Source organism: Giraffa tippelskirchi, chromosome 5, assembly GCF_054371585.1.
Source record: "Giraffa tippelskirchi isolate mGirTip1 chromosome 5, T2T-mGirTip1v1.2.pri, whole genome shotgun sequence".
NCBI classification, from domain to species: Eukaryota; Metazoa; Chordata; class Mammalia; order Artiodactyla; family Giraffidae; genus Giraffa; species Giraffa tippelskirchi.
In genome coordinates this window covers 79,906,040-79,933,491 of record NC_137279.1, presented here as the reverse complement: position 1 = coordinate 79,933,491, position 27,452 = coordinate 79,906,040, and the positions used below count along the sequence as shown (strand labels likewise).

Here is a 27,452-nt window from a genome sequence, read left to right as displayed (position 1 = left end):
TGCCCACTTCTTCTTATCTTCTCTCCTCTTTCCAATTAAGTATATGTCCGTCAGTATACAAACATATGTAGTCTGTCCCAATCTAAAGCAAACCTCCCTTGATTCTATTCTCCCACCAACAGTCAGCCAGTTTCTCTTTTCCCCATTCACAGCAAAACTTCTGGAAAAAGTACATATGCTTTGTCCCTCTACTTCTTTACTTCCCTTTTCTCTTGGACCTGTTCCAGTCAGGTTTTGGCCTCTGTGACTTCACTGAAATGGCTCTTGTCAGCCATTTTCTTTGTGGTTAGTTCTTGGTCAGTATCTTTTTCATTATATCAGCAGACATAGCTGCTAACTTTATCCTTCTTGAAATACTTTGATCCCTGAGCTTACAGAACTTGGTTCACTCACTCCTCTAATCTCCTTTTTCCATTCTCCTTATTCTTGCTGTTCTTCTCTTCAGTTTAGTTCTTAGACTTCTTTATTTTTACTTACTCTTTCAGTGACTGAAAGTAACATCGTCATTGACATCCAGATTTATTGGTGAATTCTAACCTATTACAGTGAGTCCCTACTCAGTTTCTCCGTTTGGATACTAATTTTTTTCTTAAGTACTACTTCTTCCTTCTCTGCTCTTCCCTGTCACAATAAATGGCAACTTCATTTTTCCTGTTTTCTACACCGAAAACATTGGGATCACTCTACATCCAAGCTATCAGCAAATTTTTCTGCCATTACCTGTAACATATATATATCCCACATCCAGATATATGTCCCCTTCTGAACATTTGTACTTTTTTCTTTGCCTGGAACAGTTTTCCTCCAGATAGCCGTGTGGGTTACTCCCTTGTATCCTTGGGGTCTTTATTCAAAAATCATCTTAGGAGAAGAAGCCTTCCATGATGACCATATATAAAAAACAGCAGCCAGTCCCCCACTATCTTCATCACCCCTATCTTACCCTGCCCAGTTTACTTCATGGCAATTATCCCCACTTGACACATACAAATATATATAGGTATATTACATATGTGTGTGTATGTGTGCACTGTTGTACATTTTCTTCTCAGAACACATCAGTAGGGACTGTTTTTTTGTTCAGTTTTTACTTATCCCAAGAACCTAAAACAGTGCCTCATACTTAGTTAGATACTCAGCATTCTCTGCACAATTTCCTGTTATACTGTTTTTTATCTATGGCCCCTGCTTCAGATGAAGTGTAAGAAAATGTAAAGATTATGTAAATATTATTCATCTTAAAAAGTAAATGATAATTCTAACATAAAAAGAAACATTTTAGCTGAAAAATACGTAGCTTTTACTTTTTAAAGGTCTCTCTACTAATAAATTTCAAGAATTGTTTCCAAATTTATAACTTTTTCATAATCTTAATTATTATCTGATTGAAATTTGTAAAGTAGTTTTTGTATATAGGTTAAATGAGATAACTGATATGTTCTAATTGTTGTAAAAGGAGATGCAATTAGGAAAGGAATGTTCACTTTTAAATGTTTTGCTATGAAAGATTTTACTTTCACTCTGTATAATTACATAAATATTCTTAGAGAACTCTGTCTTATTCATCGTAGTTAAACAGAAGCATCTGGGTATATAAGTGTGTATAGTTTATCATAATTTAATGATCAGTAATTTTTTATGAGTAGTTTGCTTTTAGTATTCCTCTGTGAGATGTGTTTTATTTATACCCTTCTCTCTTTAAAGTATAATTGTATTCTTACTATTTTCTGTTTTATTACTATCTTTTCATCTTTCTTTTCCTATCTGTATCAGAATTTCTAAGGGGGCCTGAGATAGCTTTGCTCCGTAAGCGCCTGCAACAACTGAGGCTTAAGAGGGCTGAGCAGCAGAGGCAGCAGGAACTAGCTGCGCGTACCCAGCAACAGCCTTCCACTTCTGATCAGTCTTCTCATGAGGGCTCTTCACAGGACCCTCAGACTTCAGGTTATTAATATCAAGTGTCCTTAAGCAGCTGGTAGAGGTTTTTTTGTTTGTTTGTTTTTAACACTGCTGCTGTGTATAAGATGCTTCTCTTTTCCCCTTCCAAAGAAAGTTGATGCGCTTGAAGCTTTTCCCTTCATTTATAGTATATGGTGAAATTTATCATCATGTGGATAGAAAGACAGATTGCCAACAGCACTTGCTAGTGAGACGAATATAAAATAATCTATTATTTTATTTGTAATTTTAGAGAAGGGCAAATATTTATTCTACAGCTAATGAGCTACCATCTAATAATCTAGAGAATTTGGAGCCTGCATTGATATTTCTGTTGAAATTTCCTGTATGTTGAAATGATATCTGTGCTTATGGCTGCTAGCTCCTCCTCTTTTTTTTGCTTTGAGAGTTAACCAGTACTTCTATTACCACATAAACATAGTAATGCTAGATTTTGGCCAATCATCCACTTCTGTAATCATTTGAAACTTTTCGATATTTGCTTTCATAGTCCTCCTACACATCATCAACTTTCTCATATGTAGGGCAGGAAAAATATTCTGGTTTTATGTTCCTGTTCTTAGTATGTAAAACTCCGATAAGACAGTAATAATCTGTACCATTCTCTTTTTCATTGAGTATTTTAGTGGCTCACTTTTTTTTTTTAATAGCCTAAAAGCTCATGATGCTCAGTAAACATTTGTTGAAAGAATTAGTGAAAGGCACAGCATAAAATAATTTGTCAACTTAATTCTTTCAAGAAAGATAATAAATATACATCTTATACTATAGGTACTATAGTAGGTGCTGTCATACTAATGAAATTTACTACTATGACATACTTACTTTTGCCACTCTAAGGAGTGATGAGTTGGGAATTAATTACTTTGAAAACTCTGACTAAATTACTTAGAATTAATCTGTATATTGTTAGAACTGGATAACCTCTTCTTTATAAATAAATATCTATTTCCACTAAGTGCTATGGTAACAAAAGCATATTATACAATACCATGGTGAAATAAAATAGATTTAAATAACTGCAATATAGCTGTGATGTTTGGAACAAATTATGGACCTGATTTTTAACTTGGTATTATATAAATAGAGTATCAGTGAAGCAAAGATATTTTTTTCTCTCTCTCTTTTTTTTTTTTTTTACCATAGAGCAATCTTTTCCCATACATTAATAAGAAAGTTTGATTAGATTACAGTTGTAACATTTAGCATTAAGACATTTTGCCATGATTTTGTGCTGTATAGCACAGGGCTTCCCTGTTGGCTCAGTGGTAAAGAACTCACCTGCCAATGCCAGAGACATGGGTTTGATCCCTGGGTCAGGAAAATCCCCTGGAGAAGGAAATGGCAACCCACTCCAGTATTCTTGCCTGGGAAATTTCATGAACAGAGGAGCCTGGTGGGCTACAGTCCATGGGGTTACAGAGTGGGAGGGACATGACTGAGCACACACACATGCCTAGCACAGGGGTTTTAAAAGTAAAAATATACAACATATAAAACAATAAGAAGGAAGAGAAAATGTCTCTTCATGTATAAATATTTTTAAAATACTGAAATTTAGCAGATAACAAACCAAGTATTAGAGTGAACTTGAGTATAAAACAAAACTGCCTACATTATTGGTAGAGAAATGTACATTGTGGATATTAGGAAAATATTGACACTGAGACTTTATATATAGTTAATCAATTTGAATTGAAACCAGTTCTTTTTAGAATCAAAAAGCTTTAGGGTGGTTATATGTTTTTTGTGAAGTAAGATGCTGTTTTCCCCACTCTTAGCATCATTCTTATTAAATAATACCTAGTTTGGGTAATTTTTAAAAAGCCAGTGTTGAGTTAGACACCTTGCCAGTTTTAAAGCCGAGAAACACATTTATCTTATTTTTGTTATTGAACAACTTACTTGGGTCCCTGAGGCTGCCCACATGGACCAATATTAGAGGCCCTTAGTGCTGTTACTCAATGTATGTTTGCTCTCTTCCCCTACAGTGTGAAGTAGATTGTATACATCTATACCATACGCTTTTTGACATAGCATTCATATAAGACCACTAGTAATCTAACCTGTAACATGCCCTAGGTTTATTTGTTAGCGTTACTTTTATCTTATTCTTTCTTCACATGTCAGGAACACAGTTTGGTAACTAAAAACTTTAAGAACAGCTGAATAATGTATTGTTAGCTTGTTACAAAGAATATCTTGTCCATTTAGTAAATCTTGAAAAGGAGGAAAGATGAGTTGACTTAATGTAAAATTCTTCATTTTGGAACATCCAAATTATAGAAATACAGAGTAGAAATTAAATTTATGAAATTCAGCAGGGAGATTGATTGTATTTGAACAACAATTCACAAAACATTTTCCTGCATTTCACGGTGTATGAATACAATTTTGTATGTGTATATTATGGGTGTTAATTGATCCATTCACTCATGCTAGATGTTACTACTAAAATCATGAATATAGTTAGCAGAAAATTAGCATTCTGTATTTTAACTTTTTAACAATAGAAGAATGCTCAGTTCTCATAAAACATTTTTCCATATGTCTTGATATCCTCACAGTGTCAGCAAATGATGATACTATCAGTAAATTATATTTCTATCATCATCTCACCTGTTTAAGCCTTTTAGGTATAAGATATTCAAAGGAGACATTAATGTAATTTTGGAAACCAAGAAATTTTAACAAATGCAGAATTTCTGAGTGATTACATTGTCTGGTAAATATTTTATTCTCTTTTCAAAGTATATGATGCATGAGAATATTTTGTGACAGGATAAGTGTTAGATGAAGTTACCTAATACCTAATTTCTGTAGGAAAATGGCATCAAACCCTCAAGCCATTTTATAGAGTCTACATTTTAATGGGATCAAATGAGAACGTGTCTGATGCCAATATTTCTTGGCAATTGAAGACTAAAACACCATTCTAAGGCATCAAACAGTAAAATGAGCTGTATTAGATTGTAACATATGTTTTAAACAATTCTCCAAGGCACCAACCAGTATTTAAAATGAGCTGTATAAGATAGATGTTATATACATTTTAAACAATTCTCCCCCTCCCATTTTTTCAGCTGTGAAATTAGAATTTAATGGGGAAGTTCTAATATAAAATACATAAATGACACTGTTGTGATTGAACTTAAGGAAGAGTGTTAAGAAATGACAGCCTAATTCCTTGTCCCTCTTGCCACCCCCAAGCCACCTCTGCTCTCAGAAGCACAATTCAAAAACCACTGCTCTAAAACAATTTTTGACACCTGTAAATGATAATTATTCATAGCTAATTTCTAATATTTTTTCAAAATTAGTATATATTTCTATAAAATATTCACATTTTTAGTTTTAAAAAAGTACACTTCTTTTAGACTTTTAGGAAATACATCACAACCCGTTTCTAATCTTTCAGTGATTTTTTTTTAATCATAAAGAGATGAATTTACTTTCATCATATCACTGTCTAGGTGTTAGACTGGCTGAGTTCTTATTCCTGGCCTTATGACAAATGACCTTGGGCAGGTCATTTGGCTGCTTTATGCCTCAGTTTCCCAATTATTGATTTATTTAGTTAGCATGGCATAAGGATGGGAGAGAGAATCCTGTATAAAGTTTTCATAGTCCTAAATAGAAAAGTACACATAATATTGGGCTATCTTAATTATAGTAGCTTTAACTTACTATTAATACCTAAAGATATCCTCATATTACAGCCATGAAAGGTTGATAGTACTCAGGGTTTCGAATGAGCTGTATGTATGTTTTTCAGATGAATGCCATAAACAGCTGTGGCAGAGGCATTCAGCATATGGCTGATTTTAAACCCAACTCTTCTTTTCCGTTTCAGGTCCCCTGAAGTCATGGGTCGCTGGCTCCTGCTCAGAGTGACAGCACCCTGTGGAGTCTGCTGGTACTGGCCCAACCACCACAGAGCCCCACTGGAGCATGGAGCCAGCCTAGAGAGGGTGTCAGGTAGGAACTGTTTTTTCACTTTATGGCACGGTTTTGCCAATTGGAAAAGAAAAAAGTAATTTTTATACCCCATAAAGGGTATAAAACATTGGTGAATATTTTAAAGGGCTTTTCAAAACTGAGCCATATTGGAAAAAATCAGCATTTACCCAGTCCTGTGAAAACACTCTTCTGTACAACATCCCATTCCCCACAGTGTCCATGATGTCAGTTACAGGTAGCACTTCTCAAGTGGATGCATTTGACCCAGGTTTTTAGTGTTTATAACATGAGCATTTAGTAAATCAGATGTGATGTTGACTTAGTTCTGCAAATACTCTTTAACAACTTTAAATAATAGGGTCCTAAACAACATGGTGATGGGTCGCTTAGAACTTTAAATGTGGGACTATGCTCCATGTTTTTCTGAACAGCTTCCTATCATCATTTTTCTTTTCTTTTTCTTTTAATTATTATTTTTCATTCAACACTATGTTTGAGAAAAACAAGCAAGTAATAACGTTAGTTGACCCTTTCCTATGTGCTGTTGAAGTAGTTTACATAGATTATCTCATTAAAGCCTCACAAGAACAGTATGTGGTAGATGTCATAACTATCCCCATTCTACAGATGGAGAAACTGAGACTTAGAGACGTTAAATAACTTGCCCATGATTACAATATTACTGAGTAGAAAAGCCAGATTTGAACCCAGGGAGTCTGACTAGAGTCCTTGTTATTTAAATTATAATTATTTATTTTTTCCTGCAGTTAAGAAAGTTTGGATGTCAAGGGGCTAAAAGATTTTCTCAAAACTAGAACACAAAATGTTTGGAGATATATAGTAATTAGGCATGAGACACCTTGGCTTAGACTGAAGGAGCTTTTGCTTAAAGTTTATCTCTACTTTAAAAATAATAATAATTTAAGAGACTGGCAATAAGCTGACCAACTGTATTGCATTTTGTAATAAATTATCATGGGACCATATAGTCAATTTTTATTTTGTGATAGTGCTTTCTAGACGCTATTTCACAAAGTTGGAGTAGAGTATGCAAATATTGAAGCAATCAGCATTGAATTAATACTTATTTTTTAAAAATATTAGATATTCTGATGATTATTATGTTAATATTTGGAAGTATTTCTGTAAGTTAGAAGTTATAGTATATATTTATGAATATCTAGTGATTTAGAAACATTTTACTTCAAATGTTTATGTAACAGGAAAGTAATCCTTTCAAAAACAGTTGCATAGTACCCAAAATTAAAAATAGAATGGAAGCAATGATCAAGAAGGATTTCCTCTTAAAAATTGGTCTTCAACATGTGAAGAAAGATTATTCCCCAGATATACATAATATCTAGACAGACTGTAAAACCAAGAAGGAAGCGCTTTTAGTTTAACATCTTTCTGCCTTAACCTAAGTTTCATTAATTAAATACTTCAGGAGTTTGAAAGTACACAATTCTTTGAGATGACAGCATTGTAGATCCCTTCTTAATGTGTTTTATTTAAAAACTTGCATAAGATGTACTTTATTTCATAAGATTTGTGCATTCCATAATATTCATGAAAAAATTAAATATTTGAAAAAAGATTGCATGGAAGGTTGTTCTCAGGTTCTTAAGAAGAGTATAATGGAATGTATAATGGATCCAAAGGGATAAAAAATATTTCATAAGAGGCTTTCTAGGAAGATTTTCCAGTATTTATTTCACTGACTTACATTTTTTTGTTTTAAGATTGACTTATCTGCTCTTCAGAAAGAACATAAACAGGAATATTGTATCAAACTCAGAAATTGATATTTCAGAAGTCTTATAAAAGAAAGTAAAGCAAGACTAGATTAGGGAACCAATTAAATTACTATCATTCCATTTTCTTTTTTGTTTAGCACAGATTTGTTGGTGCTTCCCTGATGGCTCAGAGGTTGGAGAATGCCTGCCATTGCAGGAGATGTGGGTTTGATCCCTGGGTCGGGAAGATCCCCTGGAGAAGGAAATGGCAACCCACTCCACTATTCTTGCCTGGGAAATCCCATGGACAGAGGAGCCTGGTGAACTACAGTCCATGGGATTGCAAAAGAGTTGGACAGAACTTAGTGACTAAACAACAGCAACAGATTTGTTGAGCTGAATATTCTGATGAAGCAGTGATAAGGATACTATTATTTAAATAATGATCATGCTTTATGAAAATCTAGTAGTATAAAAATTTATGACCAAGATGGTTATCTCAGAAGGTAGACAGTTTGAAATTGATACAAGTAGTCCTGGTAGCGGGATTCAGAGTTTTAAGTGTACAAACAGTCAAGTGGTATAAAGTTGCTAAGAATCAAGGATATATTAGAAAACTCTTAGCTATTGAGTTATGGTCACTCATAAATCAAAATACTTACTGTTGGGGGAGAATAATGTGTCATTATAAAGAGCTACTGATCAGTCAAAAGAGCAGAGTTTTTATGAACAACATTTGCTAAGAACTAGAGCAGAGGCTGTTAGAAACTAGGAATTATTCTTACATTTAGTGGAGAGCTATGTATGCTTGCTATCCACATTTTCTCTTTTCCTGTAGCTCTCCTAGGACACTGGAACCCAAGCCAAAAATAGTAGCCGCCTCCTTCTGTTCCCTCATGCCTTTCTTAGTTACCAGATCTCTAGAATGACCAGGAAGAAAGGAGTGTGTTAGACCTAAAAATATTGTGACTTGTCCTCTGTCACACAGCTAATTTATTGTCAAAACCAAAGTTGGAATCAACACTGACTAATTCTAGATTGGTGCTTTTTCCATTTCATCATGCTGCCTTACTTTATACAAGTGTTTTTCAAACAGTAGAACCATTTATTTATAAAACAAATTCTTTTACATAGAAACTCAGTGTATCCAAAGGGTAAAAATAAAACATTCTGTTTGAAGCCAGGGTAGAAAGCATGAAGCCCAAACTGTAAGCCTTTTCATTGCCTTTCTTTTCCTTTTCTCACCAGGCACCTAAAGAAACCAAAGGCTTCACAGTACAGTTTTAATATGCACCACATACCATAGAGTTTTTAAAAGTAACTATGTTTCTGTAATGGTAATTACTTCATTAAATATTTCTCATAAACCATTTTCCTTGTCTTATGTCTTTGAGTTCCTTTTTCAACACAAGATAACATCTAGCTAAGTGTAGTGAGCATCTCATTTCATGCTTTGAATCCTCCAATCCAAAATAAAGCCATCTGAAGGAGCTGGAAAGAGGGTTTGAGAAAGACAAGGAATCTTCCTTTTGGTGAGGGAGATGCTCTATTTTAATCTACCTTTCACCTTGTGCCTGTGCTAAATGAATTTGATAAAAAAGTATATGCATGGAAGTAGAAGAATATTTTCTCAACTCATTCTCAAAGTTGCTAAATGCTTGCCTGGAATAACATATCTTAAGCACATGGCCTTGCTTACTCACTGCTTGGGAAATACACCACAGTACTTACTTCTATTCCCCACCATTATACATTTGTTTCTTAAGCTTAGAGATGATCATGACATTGCTGTGCAGTTTTCTGCTGCTTACTTTTAAGTTAAAATCTCATTTTTGTTTCAGATTCTCCTTCTTCTGTGGTTAACAAACAGCTTGGATCCATGTCACTTGACGAGCAACAGGGTGCGTGCAACAGGAGATGCGCTATGCCCATCCATCCATAGTTTTATTGCAATGCATAAACCAAGCTCTCTCTCACTTTTTCATAGCATTTCATTGTGATTATGGTCTAACAGTCAGTATTTTGTGGGCTAAATTATCTTAGGTGGTATTATGCCCAAAGGGCCTCCTTGGCCTATACAAATTATTTTCTGTGTAAGCTAATTTCTTTGAAATCTCTTCCTATAACAGTATTATATGTATATGAAAAAGATCCCTTTTTACAAATTCTAGCTGTCATAAAATTGTGTGTAGAACTGTAGGTGTGAGGTTAGTGTATTACCTAGTGGCTACTTTTGAAAAAGTTATTTGAGCATTAAAATGTTGTGTGTTACTACATTGCTGTCATAATACTTAGCTGATGGTTGACTCTAGGTACCTTTAACTTTAAGAAATGCGATTATCAATGCAGAGGTAAGCTCCAAAGTCACCAATCAGAAGGGAAAATAACTTCTACTTCCACTTGCCTTCTGAAGTAGGAGAGGTATACAGTCCACTTTGGAGCCTTGAGCAGAGGTTGATGAAGTAGATTTTACAAATATTTTTCAAAAATGTAAGAGTAACTTAGCCCTAAAGCCATAAGCTTTAGTTGACTAAAAGTTTACATATGTAGGGTGACTCATTTGTCATTGGGGAAGTGAAATATTGCTGAAGTACCTATTTAGTGTGAAATAGATCTAATTTTAACTGTCTTCTTGGAGAATTATTCAGAAACTAATTTTGAAACAAATTGGAAAACTCCTTCTGTACATCTGATCTTAAATTATTCTTTATAGACCTGAGATGGCAAATATTTGCTATAGGTTTTTCTGTTCTTGAGAATGAATGAATTCATTAAGTGAATTTGAGAACTAAGAAATTATGCATGTTTTATCTTTATACATTTATTGTAGAGGTATTAACAGTAAAGAATGATTAAAGTGTAAAACACAATTATAATATTATATATAATATACTACTGTTTAGAACTGCTCTCTAATCAAATAATCTTTTTTTGGTAAGGCTATATGAATGTAAATACTACTGAAGAGTTTGTAGCCAAATTCATATTTTATTTAATCTTACAGAAAAATTTCCATAGAATTATGTTGAGTATTATATTTATGTTGGTAATTAATTTATATATGTTATGACATATGACAGAAAGAAATGAGAATAAAGGATAGCTCCCAGATTTTTGCCATTAATGCCTGGGTAAACGATTCCATTTACTAGGGTAAGCTAGTTCAGGGGCAGAAATCAGGAGTATTTTGGGGGCCATGTAAAGCATATTTGCCTTTTAGTTATGAGTGGAGATGTTATATAAAAGGTCAGTTATTGAGTAGGCTTGGCAGAAGCTGCATGATGATAGACCATCATCAATGTAACTTGGTAAGTTCTCTGAGCAGAAATGTTCAAATGACAGCATATCCAAATGAATTAAGTCCTGAGGTTTTACATGCCTTTTTGTTCAGCAGTACATCTTTTAATGAGTACATTAATTAATCAGTCCCCCCCAGTAGGGGACTTCTACATTACAGGGTTTTATCACCTAGAGATAACCTCTACTATAAAAGTGAACTGAAACTTCCCACTACTGTCTTTCTCACCTGGACTAATACAGTAACCTCTTAACTGATCTCCTCACATCCTTTCAGGCTGTATCTGTTCTTTTATCACCAGGCAGAGTAAACTTTTAAAAATGTAAATCTAAGCATATTATTATTCTCTTGCCTAAAACTTTTAAACTGTCTGTTTGCCCTTAAGGCAATCTAAATCCATACCTTGGCTTGCAGAGCCCTACACACCTTTCTCTCACTCACTAAGCTCTTGACAATTCGGCCTTCTTTCAGTTTTTCTAACACTCTAAGCTCATTTCCCTCTTAAATCTCTTGTGAATGCTATTGTCTCTACCAAAATGTTTTTGTCTTCAGCAGCTTGTACTCATCAAAACTCACTTAGATACTACTTTTCCAAAAGTAGTATGACATTCTAATCTGAAGTAGTTCTCCTCTCTTTATCTCTTTGTAACCTGCTATCCTTCATCACGTTTGTCAAAATTTATAATCATACCTTTATTTAAGGGATTGTTTAATACCTGTCTTTCTCTGTATTCTCTGAATGTTTTCATTCACTATAGTGTATTCAGTGCCTAACACCATATCTGTTTTCATTAAACAGTAGATATTTGTTGAATGAGTGAATGAAACAATTGTTTAAGCAGTGAGATGCCCTAGAAATTATTCTAGCTTGGGAGAAACATGACCAGATTTATGTGTTGGAACATTTTGGCAGCTTTATATATGGTTAATCAGACGGGAGTAAAATTGAAAATAGCAAGACCATGTAAAAGGTCACATGACCTATTGCAGTAGGTCAAGTGAGAGATGATGAGTGGATGAGTAATTCGATCTAAAGTATAGCAGTTGGAAATGAGAAGAATGGACAGGTTTGTTTTTTGTTGTTTTTTTTTTACATATATATATATTTAAGAGCTAGAAGTGATGGGACTTTGAGAAAGATTAGTTTTTTAGAAAAGAGAGAATGATACCCAGGTGTCTCGATGGGGCAATAGATAGTAATACTGTCAACTAAGATAGAGATTTCAGGAGAAACTGCCAGTTACAGGGGAAAAAAGATACGAGATTTTCTTGATATGTTCAGTCTGAATTACCTTTGGACATCAGATGGAGAAATATAGTTTCTGGAAGTCACCAGAGAAGTCTGAGGTGGAGATAAAAATAGGAATTGTCAACTTACAGATAACAGTTGAAATGGTGAGAGTGCATAAAATGGTCTACGAAGAGAGGATTAAGTGAAAAGAGGAAAGTCTACACTACAAAGAGCAAGCAGAGAAAAGGACCTGGCTGAGGAGACAGAAAAAGAATGATCTGAGAAATAGGGCAGAAAGAATGCTGTATCCAAAGTCACGGGTAAAGTAAAGTTCAGGGAGGAACTGGTCAGTAAGTGCATTGTGACGTAAAGCTGTCAGATATGAAAAGGACAGAGAAATTTTGTTGAATTTGGTAGTGCTTTGGCACTGCAGTTATTATGTGGAGGCAGAAGCCAGATAGTAGTGGTTGGAGGAGAAAGATTTTTTTTTTAAAGTGAAGATATTGTTATGTAGATAAGGATTTTGACCTGATGATAGAAATAAGGTGGAAATGTGAAGAGAGTCAGGAAATATTTAGAATGTAGAGTATACAGGATTTGATGAATGAGGCAAATTTGAAGAGGAGTCCAGAGTATAAACTGCAGTAACAACTCCAGAATTTCTATTTGGGGGATGGTTTAGCAGTGAAAACCTGTTTAGAGGGAGCAGGGTGAGGGTGCATCTTAAACCTGCTTTTATACAGTAAATGCAGTGTTTTTGACTTAAATTATATATTTATTTGTGATGGTTTGGGCAAGATAATAATAGAGATTAGGTGACATTTCTAGCGCTTCAAGGATAACTCCCACGTTTTGACTGAGTATAATTAAATGAGTGTCTACTTCCTAAAATAGGTAACCCTGGAAAAGGAAGAATATATGGAAGAGGATATGTAGAAGGAGATGGAGATCACAAGCTTAGTTTTGAATATGCTTAATTTGACTAATCTGTGTGAGGCATCAAAGTAGAAAAGTCTGTTGGGCAATTGATTGTATGGTTATGGAGTTTAGCAAAGATGGCAGAGCTGGAGAAGTAAATCAGAATTTTATGCATGTAGATGATAACTGAAGTATGTATTGCATGTAGATATGAAAGTAGGTGAAATCATCTAGGATGAAAGTAAAATGTGAGAAGTCTAAAACATCTCCAAAAAAAATCAGAAAAAATTCCAGAATTAAATATTGTGCTAGAGGAGAGCTGATAAAGGGAATGGAGAAGTAACAACCACACTGAGAGGTAATAAGGTATTAGAGAACATGAGACCAAGAGAGGAGAATTGTCAAATACAAGAGAGTTGTCTGTTTGCTGCTGAGAGGGCATGTGTAGATGAGTTCTAAAAATTCTCCCACTAGATTAGTCAGTTCAGAGGTGGTCAGTCTCATTAGTGAGAGCAGTTTCACTGAATTGATACAGGGCAGATTTAGGAGAAAAAGTGGAGATGAGAATTAAGAAAAGTACTTCAAAACAATAAGCAAGGAGAATGGTAGCTGGAGGGGAAAGTGGTTATAGAGAGAGTTCTTCTAAGCTGATCATTATCATTTTCATCTGGAAGTCACATTTTACCATGCTAAGTAGTCTAATCAATCAGACAGATTTGATTTTTTTTTTAAATAGAATATAGCTGAGGAAAGAGTCATGAAAAGAAAAACACTGGATGAGAATTTTGGTACGGTTTATATGCCACATGAGGTATGCATTTTTACTTATTTTCTTACTCTCTGTTCTCCCTCAAAACTGAAAGTGAAATAGGAATAGAAGAATTTTATGAACAGAGGGGTATAAGACTAACAGTTCTGAAGTACAGGGAAAGAAAGCCTTTGTAGCATAGATAAAATGGCAACTGTATTTCAATCCATAAATTTTAAATATCAGAGGGAAAATGGAACCAGGCACAGTCTGATTCTATATGTATCCCAACCCCATGTTTGAAGTTTAATTCACTTTTTTGTGTTATGTCATGAAAAAAGTATATTGGATTTAAATGATTGTTATTGATATACAGGTGGATTTTGATTGTCAGGAGTAAAATTTGACTAGAATATTATTTCCAAAAGATTATATAGGAGAGATTTCCTAGTAAATATTAGTGTTAAAGTTGTACTTTGTTTTTGACTGTCATAAAATAGTTCATTTCTGTATAAAGTCAGATTACACTAGTGAGAACATTCAGTTTCAAAATAAGAGCCTTGCCTCACAGACATCTCTGTGGTGGATAGGAGTTCTCTGTTCAGAATCTACTCCTAGAAACAATTTTTCCACTTTGAATCAGAATATGCCTCCTTATACAAATGATTGGAAGACTTGGATATCCAATAGTCTTGAGGTATGCAGAAAAGTTATAGGTTCCTGACATACAAAAATGGAAATTTTACCTTGGCCTAGAAATTATACTTGATGTTTGCCTTTTCTATGTATGCCAGGCAAGTTGGGGGTGCAAAATTTGTGGAGATAGTTGAGCTTCATTATTGATGTGTCAATATTTTTTCAGAGGATTTCATCATACATTTTGTTTCCTTGTAAATTGATTTTTATTTTAAACATTGGGCATAACAAAAGGGAAAATATTGACAAGTTCTTTGTGTAGTAGAAAATCCCTGAGATAAAGAACAGATTATTTCTACATGATCCACAACTTATCTCAGCTACTATACATGATTAATGGATGATTGTACAGTTAGAATAGTGACCTAGCAGCAAAGAAAATGTTGGGCATAGTGGTTCTGAACTAATTATTATGGCGATATTCTACTTAATTATCATCATTTTTATAACTTTGTTTAAATTTATACATAGGTTAGGTCTCCAAGGATATCCTAGCTAAAAGACCAAACATCCATATCAATATTTAGAGGATATACAAACCTAGTTACCAAGATAGCGTATTTTGTTATCTGCTTTGAGCATGTTTTTTTTAGAGCCACAAATGATTATTTCATAGTCAAAATGCACAGACTGAATGACTTGAAAACATGTGTATTAAACAATGACAAAAAAAGTTTATTTGTGGTTATTACTGTGAAAGGCTTGGAAGCTACCTAATTAAGTAAAGGTCAAAGAAGTTCCTTTCAAATTATATTCCAGCCCATTCTGTAATTTTTTTTCTGAGCCAGTGCGTTAATCTGAAAAGGGCTCTTTCTGGAAAGGATCTTTTATTTTAAATTTGCTTTCCAGAATCTCGTGTTACTGAGTATTCACTTCTAACTCCAAAAATTTTTACAGTATATTGTCTTGATTTTTATGTTATGACTGTGCTTCTGAAGCATGTGTTTGAATGGGTGGTAGTTTGCCTGGATAGAGATCACTCTAAGCTACTAACATCAACTGTTCTTAATAGTTGAACTCAAAGCAATATGTATGGCCACCTTAGCAGGGTTGAACAAATTTAAAGTGATTTTTTTCCCTCATACTGTCCTTGTGCTGAGTGCGCCACAAGTTTATTGACAGTTTAATCTCTTAGTGCCCTGGAAAAGATACAATGTAGTTTTCCAATAGTCTGATGCCAAAGTGACAGTTTGCATTACCAGAACTTTGTCAAAGTTGCTGATATGAATTACATATCATTTCTGAGAAATAACACCAACAATTGATATTTCTTAATTAAAATATGTGTTGAAGGAATCTTATTTTCTACTTAGTATTCAAATTATTTCCAAGATAGTATAGTAAGTAAGAACTTCATATAGAAAGAAACTTAGAGAAAAAGAATCTGCCACATTATTATCAGTTTCATCATCTATAAAATGGAGATAAAAGTATGTGCTACAAAGGTTATACATATCCTGGGACATAGTAATGTTCAAACTTTAGTTACTTTTATGATGGTGCGTTCTATGTAGTCATTTGGTTTAATTAATTTCTCAACCCTAAGACTCCTCCTAAGTTAAAATCTCTACTTTTTAAGCAAAATATTTCAGTAATATATTTCTGAGTAAGCATTTGAATAATGCAGTTTTTAGGGTGTATTTGCTGATCCAGATTCTAATACACAGAGCAAGTTATTGAAAATTAAAATGGTTACAAGTATTTTTTCAAATAAGGTAATAATAAAATAAATTTAATTTCTTGGTTCTTTAGATTTTTATAGACCTTTTTAGCTTAAAATAGGCACTTTATTTGAAACTATTAATTTATCTAAATTTCTGAGAAAATTTAATCTGATAGGTTGTGTACAATCAAGAGGAATATTAAATCAGGAAGAGTAGAATGAACAAGGCTAGGAAATAAATTTTTAAATTTCAGATATATACTTGCATCAGTGCTTCAGTTGAAGAAACCAAGTTCTGTGTTGTGCAGTGTTTCTGCCTGAGATATTATTTATATTGAACACTACAAAGAGAGAACTAGATGGGGGCATGAGGTGGTCTGAAATATTTGTAACTAACAGAGATATAATGATGGGCCCATTTTACTCCAGGCTATGACTTCATTGACAGTTTAAATGAACAAATTCTGTCAACTGTAGTCATTTTGTAAATTAAATGAGTACTACTGTGCTTTGCATGAATTTTTATAATGTGTGGGTTATATTCTAGAGAGATTAAATAATAACTTGGTAATAGATAACCTCCGAAGAAAGTATTAATTCACACTGATCATCTCAAGGATGCTTCTTGCTTTTGGAGGTTGAAGGTGGTCTTGGAGGTTGGTAGATATTTTCTACACCATTTTGACCTCTCAACAGTAGCTCTTTGTCTACTATATTCCTTTAGTCATAGCATGCAAATATCTATAGCTGCCTCTAATTTTACTCAAAAAGGAACTTTTGATAAAGCATTTAAATGGCTTCTTTTTTTAAACTTTTTTAATTGATAATTTCTTTACGATATAGCATTGGTTTCTACCAAACATCAACATGAATCAGTAAATGGCTTCTTTTTTAAAAAAAAATTTTATTGGGGCATAGTTGAATTTACAGTGTTGTGTTAATTTCAGATGTTAAATGTCTTCTTAGAACTTATGCTCCTATTAACCAAAGTAGGCCTAAGAAATTCAATCCTACAGTTCTCTCACACCTGCTTGTTTCCCCCTATTTCTTCTTTACTTTAAAAGAAAAATAATAGCAAAGCAGTTTATAAAATGTTTGAGAGATAATGAAAAAAATAACCCCCAACTCTACCTCTTAACTAACCTCTTAACCTTATCATTCAGCCTTTTGGCTGTCATCACCAATTCCATATCTTAAGAATGACTGTGGTTTTGGCATTAGTGGAACAGAAATTTCAGCAACATAACTAAAGAATAAAGGAAAACTGTATGTGGACAAATGACTAACAGCAAATATTTCAAAGGTTATCAAGGATAGGACAGATGCTTTAAAAGTGCCATTTGGAAATCCCTGGTTGTCCAGTGGTTAGGACTCTGGCTTCCACTGCCAAGAGTGCAACTTCAGTCCCTGGTCAGGGAACTAAGATCCTGCAAGCCTCATGGTGTGGGCCAAAAAAAAGTCCTGTTCTTGATAATTTTACATAAGCTCAAGATAGGTTAATTCGGTTATTTTAAAAGAGAGCCGTTTGGTAAAATACCTCCTCGAAAACATTGAATTATCGTATCTTTGAAAGTTGTAATGGATGGTTAATTTTTTTTCCCAGCAGCTGTTTATATCAAGAACATAGTCAACAGAAGTAGTACAGAAACAGAATAAATAACGTTTGGTAGCCCAGCTTTATAATTGACTCATACTTTCACTTTCAAAAAGCAATTAATATTATCGGAGAGGATGTCACATGAGTTAGAAGTGAAGATGTAATAAGAATTGATACTCCTGAATTTTATCAGCGTGGCTTCTCCTCTCTTGGAGAGAATCCTTTTTCCTTTCTGCTACTATTCTGTATTCTTAAGTCCTGTTAATTGTCCTCTCACAGGATAAAAGCTAGAGCAGAGTTTCTGTGAGATTCTCTTTTAGTAAGTGCTCTAGCGTGTTCAAAAGAAATGCAGAAAGATAAAAGTTCTTTATTGCAATAAAAAGTGGGCCCAATAACCAAAAAGCTTGAGTAATTTTGATTTCATTAAGTTGTTACTGCTTATGTTGATACTGTTTTCATGACAGAAAGCTTCTTTTTAGTACCATCAAGTACTATATCAAGTGCTCGAAATAGTATCCAGAAAACAATTATGTTACAGATGAGTTTTCTTTCTTCAAGGAACTGGCAGAAATATTACATGTTTTATTATATAGCAGTTTTTATTCACTGTACATTTTAATGTTCCCCCAAGCTGTTATTCATCATAAAATGAAAAATTTATAAAGCCCTGTTCAAATTTGTCTTTGAATATCTGAGTACTCCTTTTGGAGAGGAGGAAAGAGGTGACTTTAAAGTGATTTATATTAGTTTCTGAGTTTCTTAGTTTTTATTTACCATTTTATAAAGATTTTATATGTTGAGATAGACATGTATTATGAGTATCATCTATGGATTCTTAAGATGGAGTTGCCTCCCCATAATTTAGAAAAAAAATTTCTTTCAAGATTAGTCAGGAGGGGAGAATGGAATATACCAAAAGGTATGATCTTATAACAGAGTTTTAGATAATAACTAAATATTTTTTCCCCCTCCTTCCCAATAGAGTACAGGCTGTAATCCCTCCCTAGATTGTAAGTCTATGAATTTAAAAGAACAGAAAGAATTTGATAGCATTTAATTGCAGCAAAGTTTTTACTAAACAGCTTCTTTTGGAGCCCTTGCATCTTCTCAGAATTTCTGAAGGAGCCAATGATAATTATTAATGCTCTAGCAACTGAAGAAAACAAGTCCTGAGAATTCCATTAAATAAAAATACCAGTTTATAAAGTATGTCATTTCATGTTAATATTCTTTGATTCCCTAACAACTAAATATGGTTCTCAAATGTGTGTGATTTTCATCTGAATCAAAGGGAGTCATGTTGCAAAGCTAGAATTTGATTCAATGCCACTTTGAAATAGAGTATTTCTATAGTACTTGCTTTTGAACTTTAAGTGAGAACCATAACAGATGTGAGAACGAGTTATGACAAGGACAGGCTAATTTAAGTTTTAGAAATTTTAGGAAATGTCATCTTTTTATTGATTTCAGAGACTTTTTTCAAATGTTTTAAACACAATTTTCAGATAACAATAATGAAAAGCTGAGCCCAAAACCAGGGACAGGTGAACCAGTTTTAAGTTTGCACTACAGCACAGAAGGAACAACTACAAGCACAATAAAACTGAACTTTACAGATGAATGGTAAGTTAATATTTTTGTAAAGATGTTCTTAGCCATTTTGTAGGATTGTATTAGATATTATTTTTAACAGTTCATCTTTGTTTTGCAATAATGTATTGGTTCTTAAACTGTAGCATGCTTCAGGATCACTTGGAGAGCTTCTTAAAACACAGATTACTAGACCCCACTCTCAGAGTTTGAGGTGGAGTCAGAGACTTTGTATTTCTAAAAACTTCCCAGGTGATACTGTTATTGCTAGTCCTGGGATATTTTTCTGATAGAAAATGCAAAAGATGATCAATCACCAGTATACTAATAGTGCAAAATTTAATAAGCCTAACATTTTGGAGCTTTTTGCAGGCTTGATCCTATGTAAAAGATGTGTGTTTATGTATATATATATATTTTTTTTGGTTTGACATTATTTTAATGATACTGAATATATTTAATTCTCCGCTACATTTATTTGAGTTACCTTTATAGTAAATATTCCCATATTACTACTTAGTTTTCATAAATATTTTGTCAGCTAATAGAATCCATCAAAAGGATGTACCATAGTTTTACTTATCCGTTTCCTTTTAGGCAGTGAAGTTACTTATTTTTACCAAATAAGACTATGAATATCTTTGTTTACAAGCTTTTTTCCTGCTTTTAAGATGATTGGGGTATTTTTTCCAGAAATAAAACTGTAGATTAAAAGATATTGAAAAATTATTTTCAAAAGGATCATCTGTCATTACATTTCTCCCAACAGCATATGAAAGTACATGTTTTGCTATCTCCAGGCCAGTATTCAATATCAGTATGTTCATTTATTTGTAACTTATGTATTTGATTTTTAAATAATTTTTATTTCATTTATTACTAGTGAGTTTGAACTTCAGTGGTTGTATAGATTCTTTTTGATGGCATTTCTGATTATATTTACTGCTCAATAATCTAGTTAAATATGATATTTAAAAAATTAGTTATGTGAACTTCCTAAATTCTTTGCCACTGTCTCATTGCCTTTTGCATGAGAGACAGCATCCAAAATATTGTATTTAAATTTATTACTGTTATTATATAAATTAATATATAGGCAATATCTTTCTTAATATAATTAATTATATATTAATATAAGTATATGTGATTAATATGGTGGTTATGTTAACCTTTTAATAACCAATATATTAATTATTCTAGATAATTGATATATTAAATTGTACATTATTATATATTATGTTAGTATAATATATAATATGTTGTATATAAATGATATATAATATAGTTATATATTGTTTATTAATATGTAGTTAATTATATGTTGATATATGATAATATTTATTCTAATTCACAGGTTTCCATTTGTGTTTCTGTGTGTTTTTTTTGTATTAAAATCTTTGATTAAATAGGATTTTCATATATTATTATTGAATACCTTCTGTGTTTCAAAGACTGCTCTAGACTTTGGGAATACACTGATGAAAAAAATTGACAAAAAAAATAACTGCCCTATTTGAGCTTACTCTGTAGGTATGGGAGGCAGACAATAAACATAATAAATAAATGAATTGTATAGCAAAAGCCTATTAAATGGTATTAAGTGCTATGGAAGAAAATAGACCAAGTAAAGATGATTGGAAAACCCTGGGAAAGGATAGGCATCATTGAGAAGATGACGTTTGGGCAGTTTAAAGGGTAAGGAGGAGTGAGCTATGCATATCTGGGGGGAGAGCATTCTATGCAGAGAGAAAGCCAATACAATGGCACTGAAGCAGTAGTCTTAGTATGTTCAAAGATCTTAAAAAGAAAAAAACAGTGTAGCTAGAGTGGAGTGACCAAAGGAGAGAGTAGTAATAGATAAGGTCAGCCAGGGAAGTGAGAAGGGTCTTAAAAGGGATATCTCTGGTTGCTGTGTAGAGAATAGGCCTTCGGTAGAAACTGGAAGACCAGTTAAAAGGCTTTGGCAGTAAGCAAAGTGAGAGGTGTTGTTCAGTTGCTCAGTTGTGTCCGGCTCTTTGCGACCCCATGGACTGCAGCACGCTAGGCTGAGGTGGTATCTTGGACCAGGATGAGAACGGTGGAGGTAGTAAGAAGAGATTGGATTCTAGATGCATATTTGAAGGCATGGTCAATAGAATTTCTTTATGATCTCTACTGTTTGACCTCAGCTTTTAAAAATCATGATATCCATGGCTCTTTTTCTTAGTACATAATTTAAGACCACAGAAGATTACCATATTTATTCTTAAGTCTTTTCTCATGTTTCTGTACAGAAGGGACTGATTTCTTACAAAGAATCTCATCTGAGCATATTTTAACCAAACATCTTTAGTCCCACTCTTCTTTTGAATGGTACTTTTTCTTCTTTGAAAACTAACCATGAATTATATTCTCTTATTCACTAGTTTCTTATTTCTTTATCACAAAAAGTAGTTAGCCTTTTTTTCTGGTTATAAAAATATTCTGTATTCATTGTAAAAAAAGATTTTAAAAATGCAGTCTTTTTCATCTATGCCAGTATAGTGTCTTGCTTTTATTTTAGTTTCTTTGATGACAGGAAGGCAATAGAGCACACAGACAAAGAGTTGGGACTCTGGACCTGACTAGTTGTTGGACTTCTGTAAATACCAGTTTTTTGCATCTGAAAATGGGAATATTTAATACAACCTACCTCAGGGTTTATTGGGAAGATTTAATGAGACCACGCAGAAAAAGTACATAGCACTTAGCTCATTGACTGGCACATGATAAGCTTTAAATAATTGTTAGCTACAATTGTCATCTTTATAAATTGCCTTTCAAATCCTTTGCCCAGTTTTTTACTGTGGTGTTTATGTTTTTCTTACTGACTTATAAGAGCTATATAGAATTAAGTGAGGATAATATCATTTGTCTTTCATTTGTTGCAGATATTTTTCCCAGTTTATTGTTTGTCTTTAAGTTTAAAGTTTTTAAGTCTTTAAGTTTCACTTTATGGTTTCAGCCTGTGAGCTAATTAATGCTCCTTGTCCTTCTCAGAATAGGGGAAGATTTCTTCTTGATTTCCTTTTATAGTTCTGTGCTTTTATATCAAAAATATGTTTAATCTTTTTATAGTTTATTTTACCATAAAGTATGATGTAGGGCTTATAGCTCAATTTTTCCACATGGCTTTTCCTTTTCCCAGTACCTTTTTTTGAACGATCTAGTTAGTCATTTATCTATGATTTTAAGATACCATATTCACACATGCTAAATGTATTTACTTGATTACTTGTCTTTTCCACTAATGGCTTTGTATTCCTACATCAGTGCTCTATCATAACTGTTCTACACTGAGCATTCTATTTAAGCCTGCATCATAGCTTTCTCAATGGGGGGGAAAAAAAAGATTTATGTATCACTTTGGCTTATCTTTATCAGAATTACTATACATTACTTTTTGTTTAAAGAGAAATACATGTTCATTGCAAAAGAAATAAGAATCTAAAGAAAAGTTGAAAAAAAATTACAATAATCCAACTGAGATGACAGTTAACATTAGTGTCATCTTTCTGATATTTTTCTGATAAATATTCTTTCTGATATTTTCTTCTGTGTATATACCCATGTAGATATGCATTTTTCTTAAAAATATATTATATATGTATCCCATGTAAAAAAAAATTAAATTGACTTCCATGATTAGCCAAAAAATAGCTTTTGTAAAATTTTGACAAACATTCCATGATAATTTGCATTGTTTATTGAGTCACTGGTATTTGTCTGTGATTAACATTTTTTAAGTTGTAGCCGTTCAGTTTTTTTCTTGTTCACATCTTTACTAAATTTAAGAAATTGTTCCATTTTTCTGAATTTAATTTTAACCTTAATAAGATTGTTATACATTTTCTTCTATTTTCTTTCCCACTCCATCCCCTTCTTACACATATGTCATGATTTTTCACAGAATGTTCATTGAAAATTATTTGTTTAACTTGGTATGGTATTCTGCTCCAGCCAAAAATTCTAACAGAATTATGGTCATCATCAGGTAGGTATTAAAACTAAAATAGAAAACATCATTCTCTCCTTCTACAAAACTATGGTGTCAATCACTTGCCATATTTGAACAGCAATCTAGAACTGGCAGTGATCTACAAAGGGCAATTCAAAGACCAAAGAAACTTCCAGGCCTCTTTTCAAGTATCAATTTAAAAGTAACCTAGAACAACAAAGTCTAAAAGGGTATATGATCAAAGTTTGTAAAATCAGTAAGAATTTTAATATGGTAAGACATCTGTAGTGAGGACAAAAGAGAGATTATGTAATTAAGTTAAAATTCAATACTTGTAAAAATAACAGATTGTAGGAGCATCCGTCAGTGAAGAATTTATATTTTTAAATCTCTTTTTAATATTAAAAGTGGATTAGAATAATCACCTTGATTTTTTTTTTACGTGATGTTTCACAAGTACTGCTAGTATAAATCTTGTGGTTTATTTGTATCCTGAATTTTTTGGATCAACTTCTCTAGTTGTAAAATAGTATAGTCTGAATTTTTTTGATCAGCTTCTCTAGTTGTAAATTACAAAAATTATCCTAAAAGTTGACATTTATTAACTTCTTGGTGAAATAGCTTGTCTTGATTGTAGGAGCAGTACTGCCTCAAGTTCCAGAGGAAATGGGAGCCACTGCAAATCTGAGGATCAAGAGGAATCCTTGGTCCCACAGAGCTCAGTACAGCTACCAGAAGGAGAGAGTGAAGCAAGTAAGGTGATATTTTGCTCTTGTCCTGACAAAACCCGATGTTGGATATTTGTTTACCTATTTTTCTGATACATCAGTGCTACAGTTTTGTTTAAGTTTTGCCTCAATAGTCCACTTGCTGCTGTGATGAATTATCAATAGCAAATGCAAAAGATAGGGACCTTAAGCATTGAAGATGAGGCATCACAGGGAAGCATAGTTCCCCTCTGTGGGCACAGTGGCCAGGATAGATGGTCATCATACTGACAATATATTAGATACAAACGTTGGTTTGAGTTATCTTTACCATTCTTAAACCTAGCAGTGAAATCCAGAGTATCTAATCTTGATTTTTTCAAAGAATATAAGTTGTTTACGGAGGGAAAGAAAAAAGAATACAATCTAAACAGGTTATGAGTGAATCCTGTTTCATATAAGAAGAGCCATTTGGAGAATGTTTTTAGAACCCTTTCCTGGAATATTTTTATGTGATCATCACATGAAATTTAGGGGTTAGTACAGCCTTAGAACACAGTAGATTTTCAGTACATATTTGATAAATGAATTCATGAATTGTTTTTCATTAAATGAATACATACTTCAGTGTAACAGAGCTTACAAGAATTAAATACATATAAGATGACTATCTAGCAAGCAGATGTCCAATTAGGAACAAAAAAACCTGATCCTTCATAGGTCTTTAGAATTAAATCCCAGAAATAAATATTTTCGGTAGTAGCCAAATAGAATTTATGGTGGGGCTAACTTTACTCTTTGCTCGGGATAGTTCAAATTAGACCAAGTATATGACAAAAGGAAGAAAAATACTCAGTTTTTAAGTTTATATTCTTTGACATTTAAGGGAAAATAAAAGCAAAATTGAGGAATGTCAGTTGGGAGGGATAATCTCAAGCAGGATTCTTCACATAGAGTTCATGAAGGTCCATGCAGAGACTTTGGGAAGAGGCAGTGGGCAGAACTGATAAATAGCAAATACCCACATCTGTTCCTGATAGTATTTTAAAATTTTGTGGGTACAAACATAGTATTTGCATTATACTCTGGCTGAGTTTTTATCTGAGTGTCAGAAGTTTCTATAACCTTAAAAGGGTTAAGAACTACTTATGTACAGGAAATCTAGAATATTAATTAAATTGGTGTTTATTTTTCCAAAAAAAAAGTTAGGATTTAATGATAATTTGGTTTAATTCCCAGAACCTCCTGAAGAATCATCAGAGGATGTGACACTTCAGGAAGGTACATCTGCAGAAAGCACAGTTCAAAACCATATAGATACAGGTGAGTTATTTTGTTCTCCTTAGATAATTCCTTCTTATAGGAAAACAAGAAGCCTTAATCTGTGTTAGTCTCTCCAGAGTTAGAGACCATTTCCAAATAGATGTATTGTGGAATTTTGTTCTTCATATAGGGTAATTAGATTTATATTAGAAAATGTCTGAAGTTAGATTAAATGATTAGTGTTGCTGACATGACCAATTGTTACTGCTTTATTTTCTGACAGCACAATCAGATAAGTTTACTTCTGAGCCATTGGATTCTGGCTCAGGAGAAAGGAATGACTTCAATCTTGATAGCCCTTGTGGGGTTGCAGAAGAATCCACTTTGTCTGAAAAAGGCAAACCAGGAACTTCAGATCAAACTAGCACTACAAGTGCTTCCAGACATAGTACCAGCAATCCTGAGCCTCAGTCACAAACAGAAGCCATTGGGCCTTCAGCCCATGAGGAAACATTGACCAGGGACTCTGCTCTCCAGGACACAGATGATAGTGACGACGACCCAGTCCTGATCCCAGGTGCAAGGTATCGAGCAGGACCTGGTGATAGGTTGGTAAAGTTTTAATTAACATGAACTATAAAAATATAATTCACAAGGCTTTATTTCTTTGTTTGAAGTCATGTAAAGAGTTTCTCCATTTTTGACAGTTACTTCCTCTAAGCATGTCTCAGTCATATAAACTCATAGAATTTTGTAAAATATAAGTAATTTCACATATTACATATTACATTCTTTGAGCAAAAGAACATAAAGAAGATGCAAAGAATTGCTGTTTATCTTCAGCACAAAGTCTTGGTCTTCGGTTTACAGATACAGAGGAAGGAATATTGAAAATGATCAACAGGTTATTTACTGAGTTAGGGTTATCTTTAGTTGTCAGATGGCCTCATAGAGATCTTGGCCTTTATCAATTTGGGGTTTTTTTAGCGTTTAGTTTTTCTGCTTTTCTCTTAACCCTAGATTAAGGTAGTTTGATAAAGTTCTCTTTTTGAGAACATTGTGTTTTTCTCTGACTTCTACTAAGTAACTCAGCTTCAGAAATGAAAAGTGACAAATATTTTAACTGCGGTAAAGAATTAAATTGCTTATGTGTTCATAACTTTTTCCGTTTTTGATTTTATGTATTCATAAGGATATGTTTTATTTTTTAGTAGGCAAAGTAAATCTTTAAAGTATATTGCATTCCATACCTTCCTAAAACTATTTCTGTAATTAGTACCATCATATCTCATTGTAAGTTCTGTCATATTCCAGAGAATCAAATTTTACCTTTAAAATCTTAGCTTTCATAGGCATGAAGAATTGTATCACATGTATTTATGCTCAATGTACTGCTATTTATAAAATGTTCTGACATTTCTGTCAAGTGAAAAATACAATGAAAATATTAATTTACCATTAAAGAATGGCAATGTTATATAATGATCAAGAGCATAATGACTTGAAGTCTGGTTTTATCATTTATTAGCTGTTTCCTCATTCAAATTACTTAGTATCTCTTAAAGGTTTGGTTTCCTTATCTATAAAATGAGATTATAATTGTTTAGAATTGTCAGAATTTAGAAAAAAATCAGTCAAAGGACTTGTCTAACTTTGAAAGCACTAAATGATAGGTGTATTAAACAACCAAAACATTCCATGTAGCTACTGAGACTTTAAAAAGCAATTACAATAAGAATGGCTCTAGAGAGGACAGCAAAATTCCTGAATATAGTAACTTTAAGTTCAGTTTAGCTGCCTTTTCTTAACTATGAAAAGATGGATAGGTATCTGCCTTTAGTCATATTTGGTCAAAGTGTTTACTTTGCAGTGACTTTTAAACAAACATTTTGTCTTCACCTGACACACATTAGTCTTCAAATTCTTAGTATATATTTTAGACAAGTAAAACTTAGTTTCATTTCTTTCCATACTCAGAGGGAGTCCCATAGAGTATTATTACCACTTGATGTATGCAAATAAGGTTGGCAAGCACGGCACAATTTGAAAATCAAACTGGTGGTTTCTAAAACCTAGGATGGAGAGCCAGAGACTATGACTATTTTATGCT

The 27,452-nt window shown here is 33.2% G+C and overlaps 1 protein-coding gene across 22 annotated transcripts in view; it reads left to right on the top strand.

Annotated features, from left to right (window-relative positions):
• Nucleotides 1-27,452, top strand: part of DCAF6 (DDB1 and CUL4 associated factor 6) — a 174,509-nt gene that overhangs the window by 109,633 nt on the left and 37,424 nt on the right. For 9 of the 22 annotated variants that reach the window (XM_081489207.1, XM_081489204.1, XM_081489202.1 and 6 more), the window contains 6 exons: nt 1,774-1,944; nt 9,497-9,556; nt 19,312-19,429; nt 24,010-24,125; nt 25,319-25,402; nt 25,626-25,950. In XM_081489207.1, coding sequence (XP_081345333.1) covers nt 1,774-1,944; nt 9,497-9,556; nt 19,312-19,429; nt 24,010-24,125; nt 25,319-25,402; nt 25,626-25,950 — 874 coding nt within the window. Of the gene's footprint in view, nt 1-1,773; nt 1,945-9,496; nt 9,557-19,311; nt 19,430-24,009; nt 24,126-25,318; nt 25,403-25,625; nt 25,955-27,452 lie in introns of all 22 variants that reach the window. The other 13 variants (XM_081489211.1, XM_081489212.1, XM_081489201.1 and 10 more) reach the window with 3 other exon arrangements.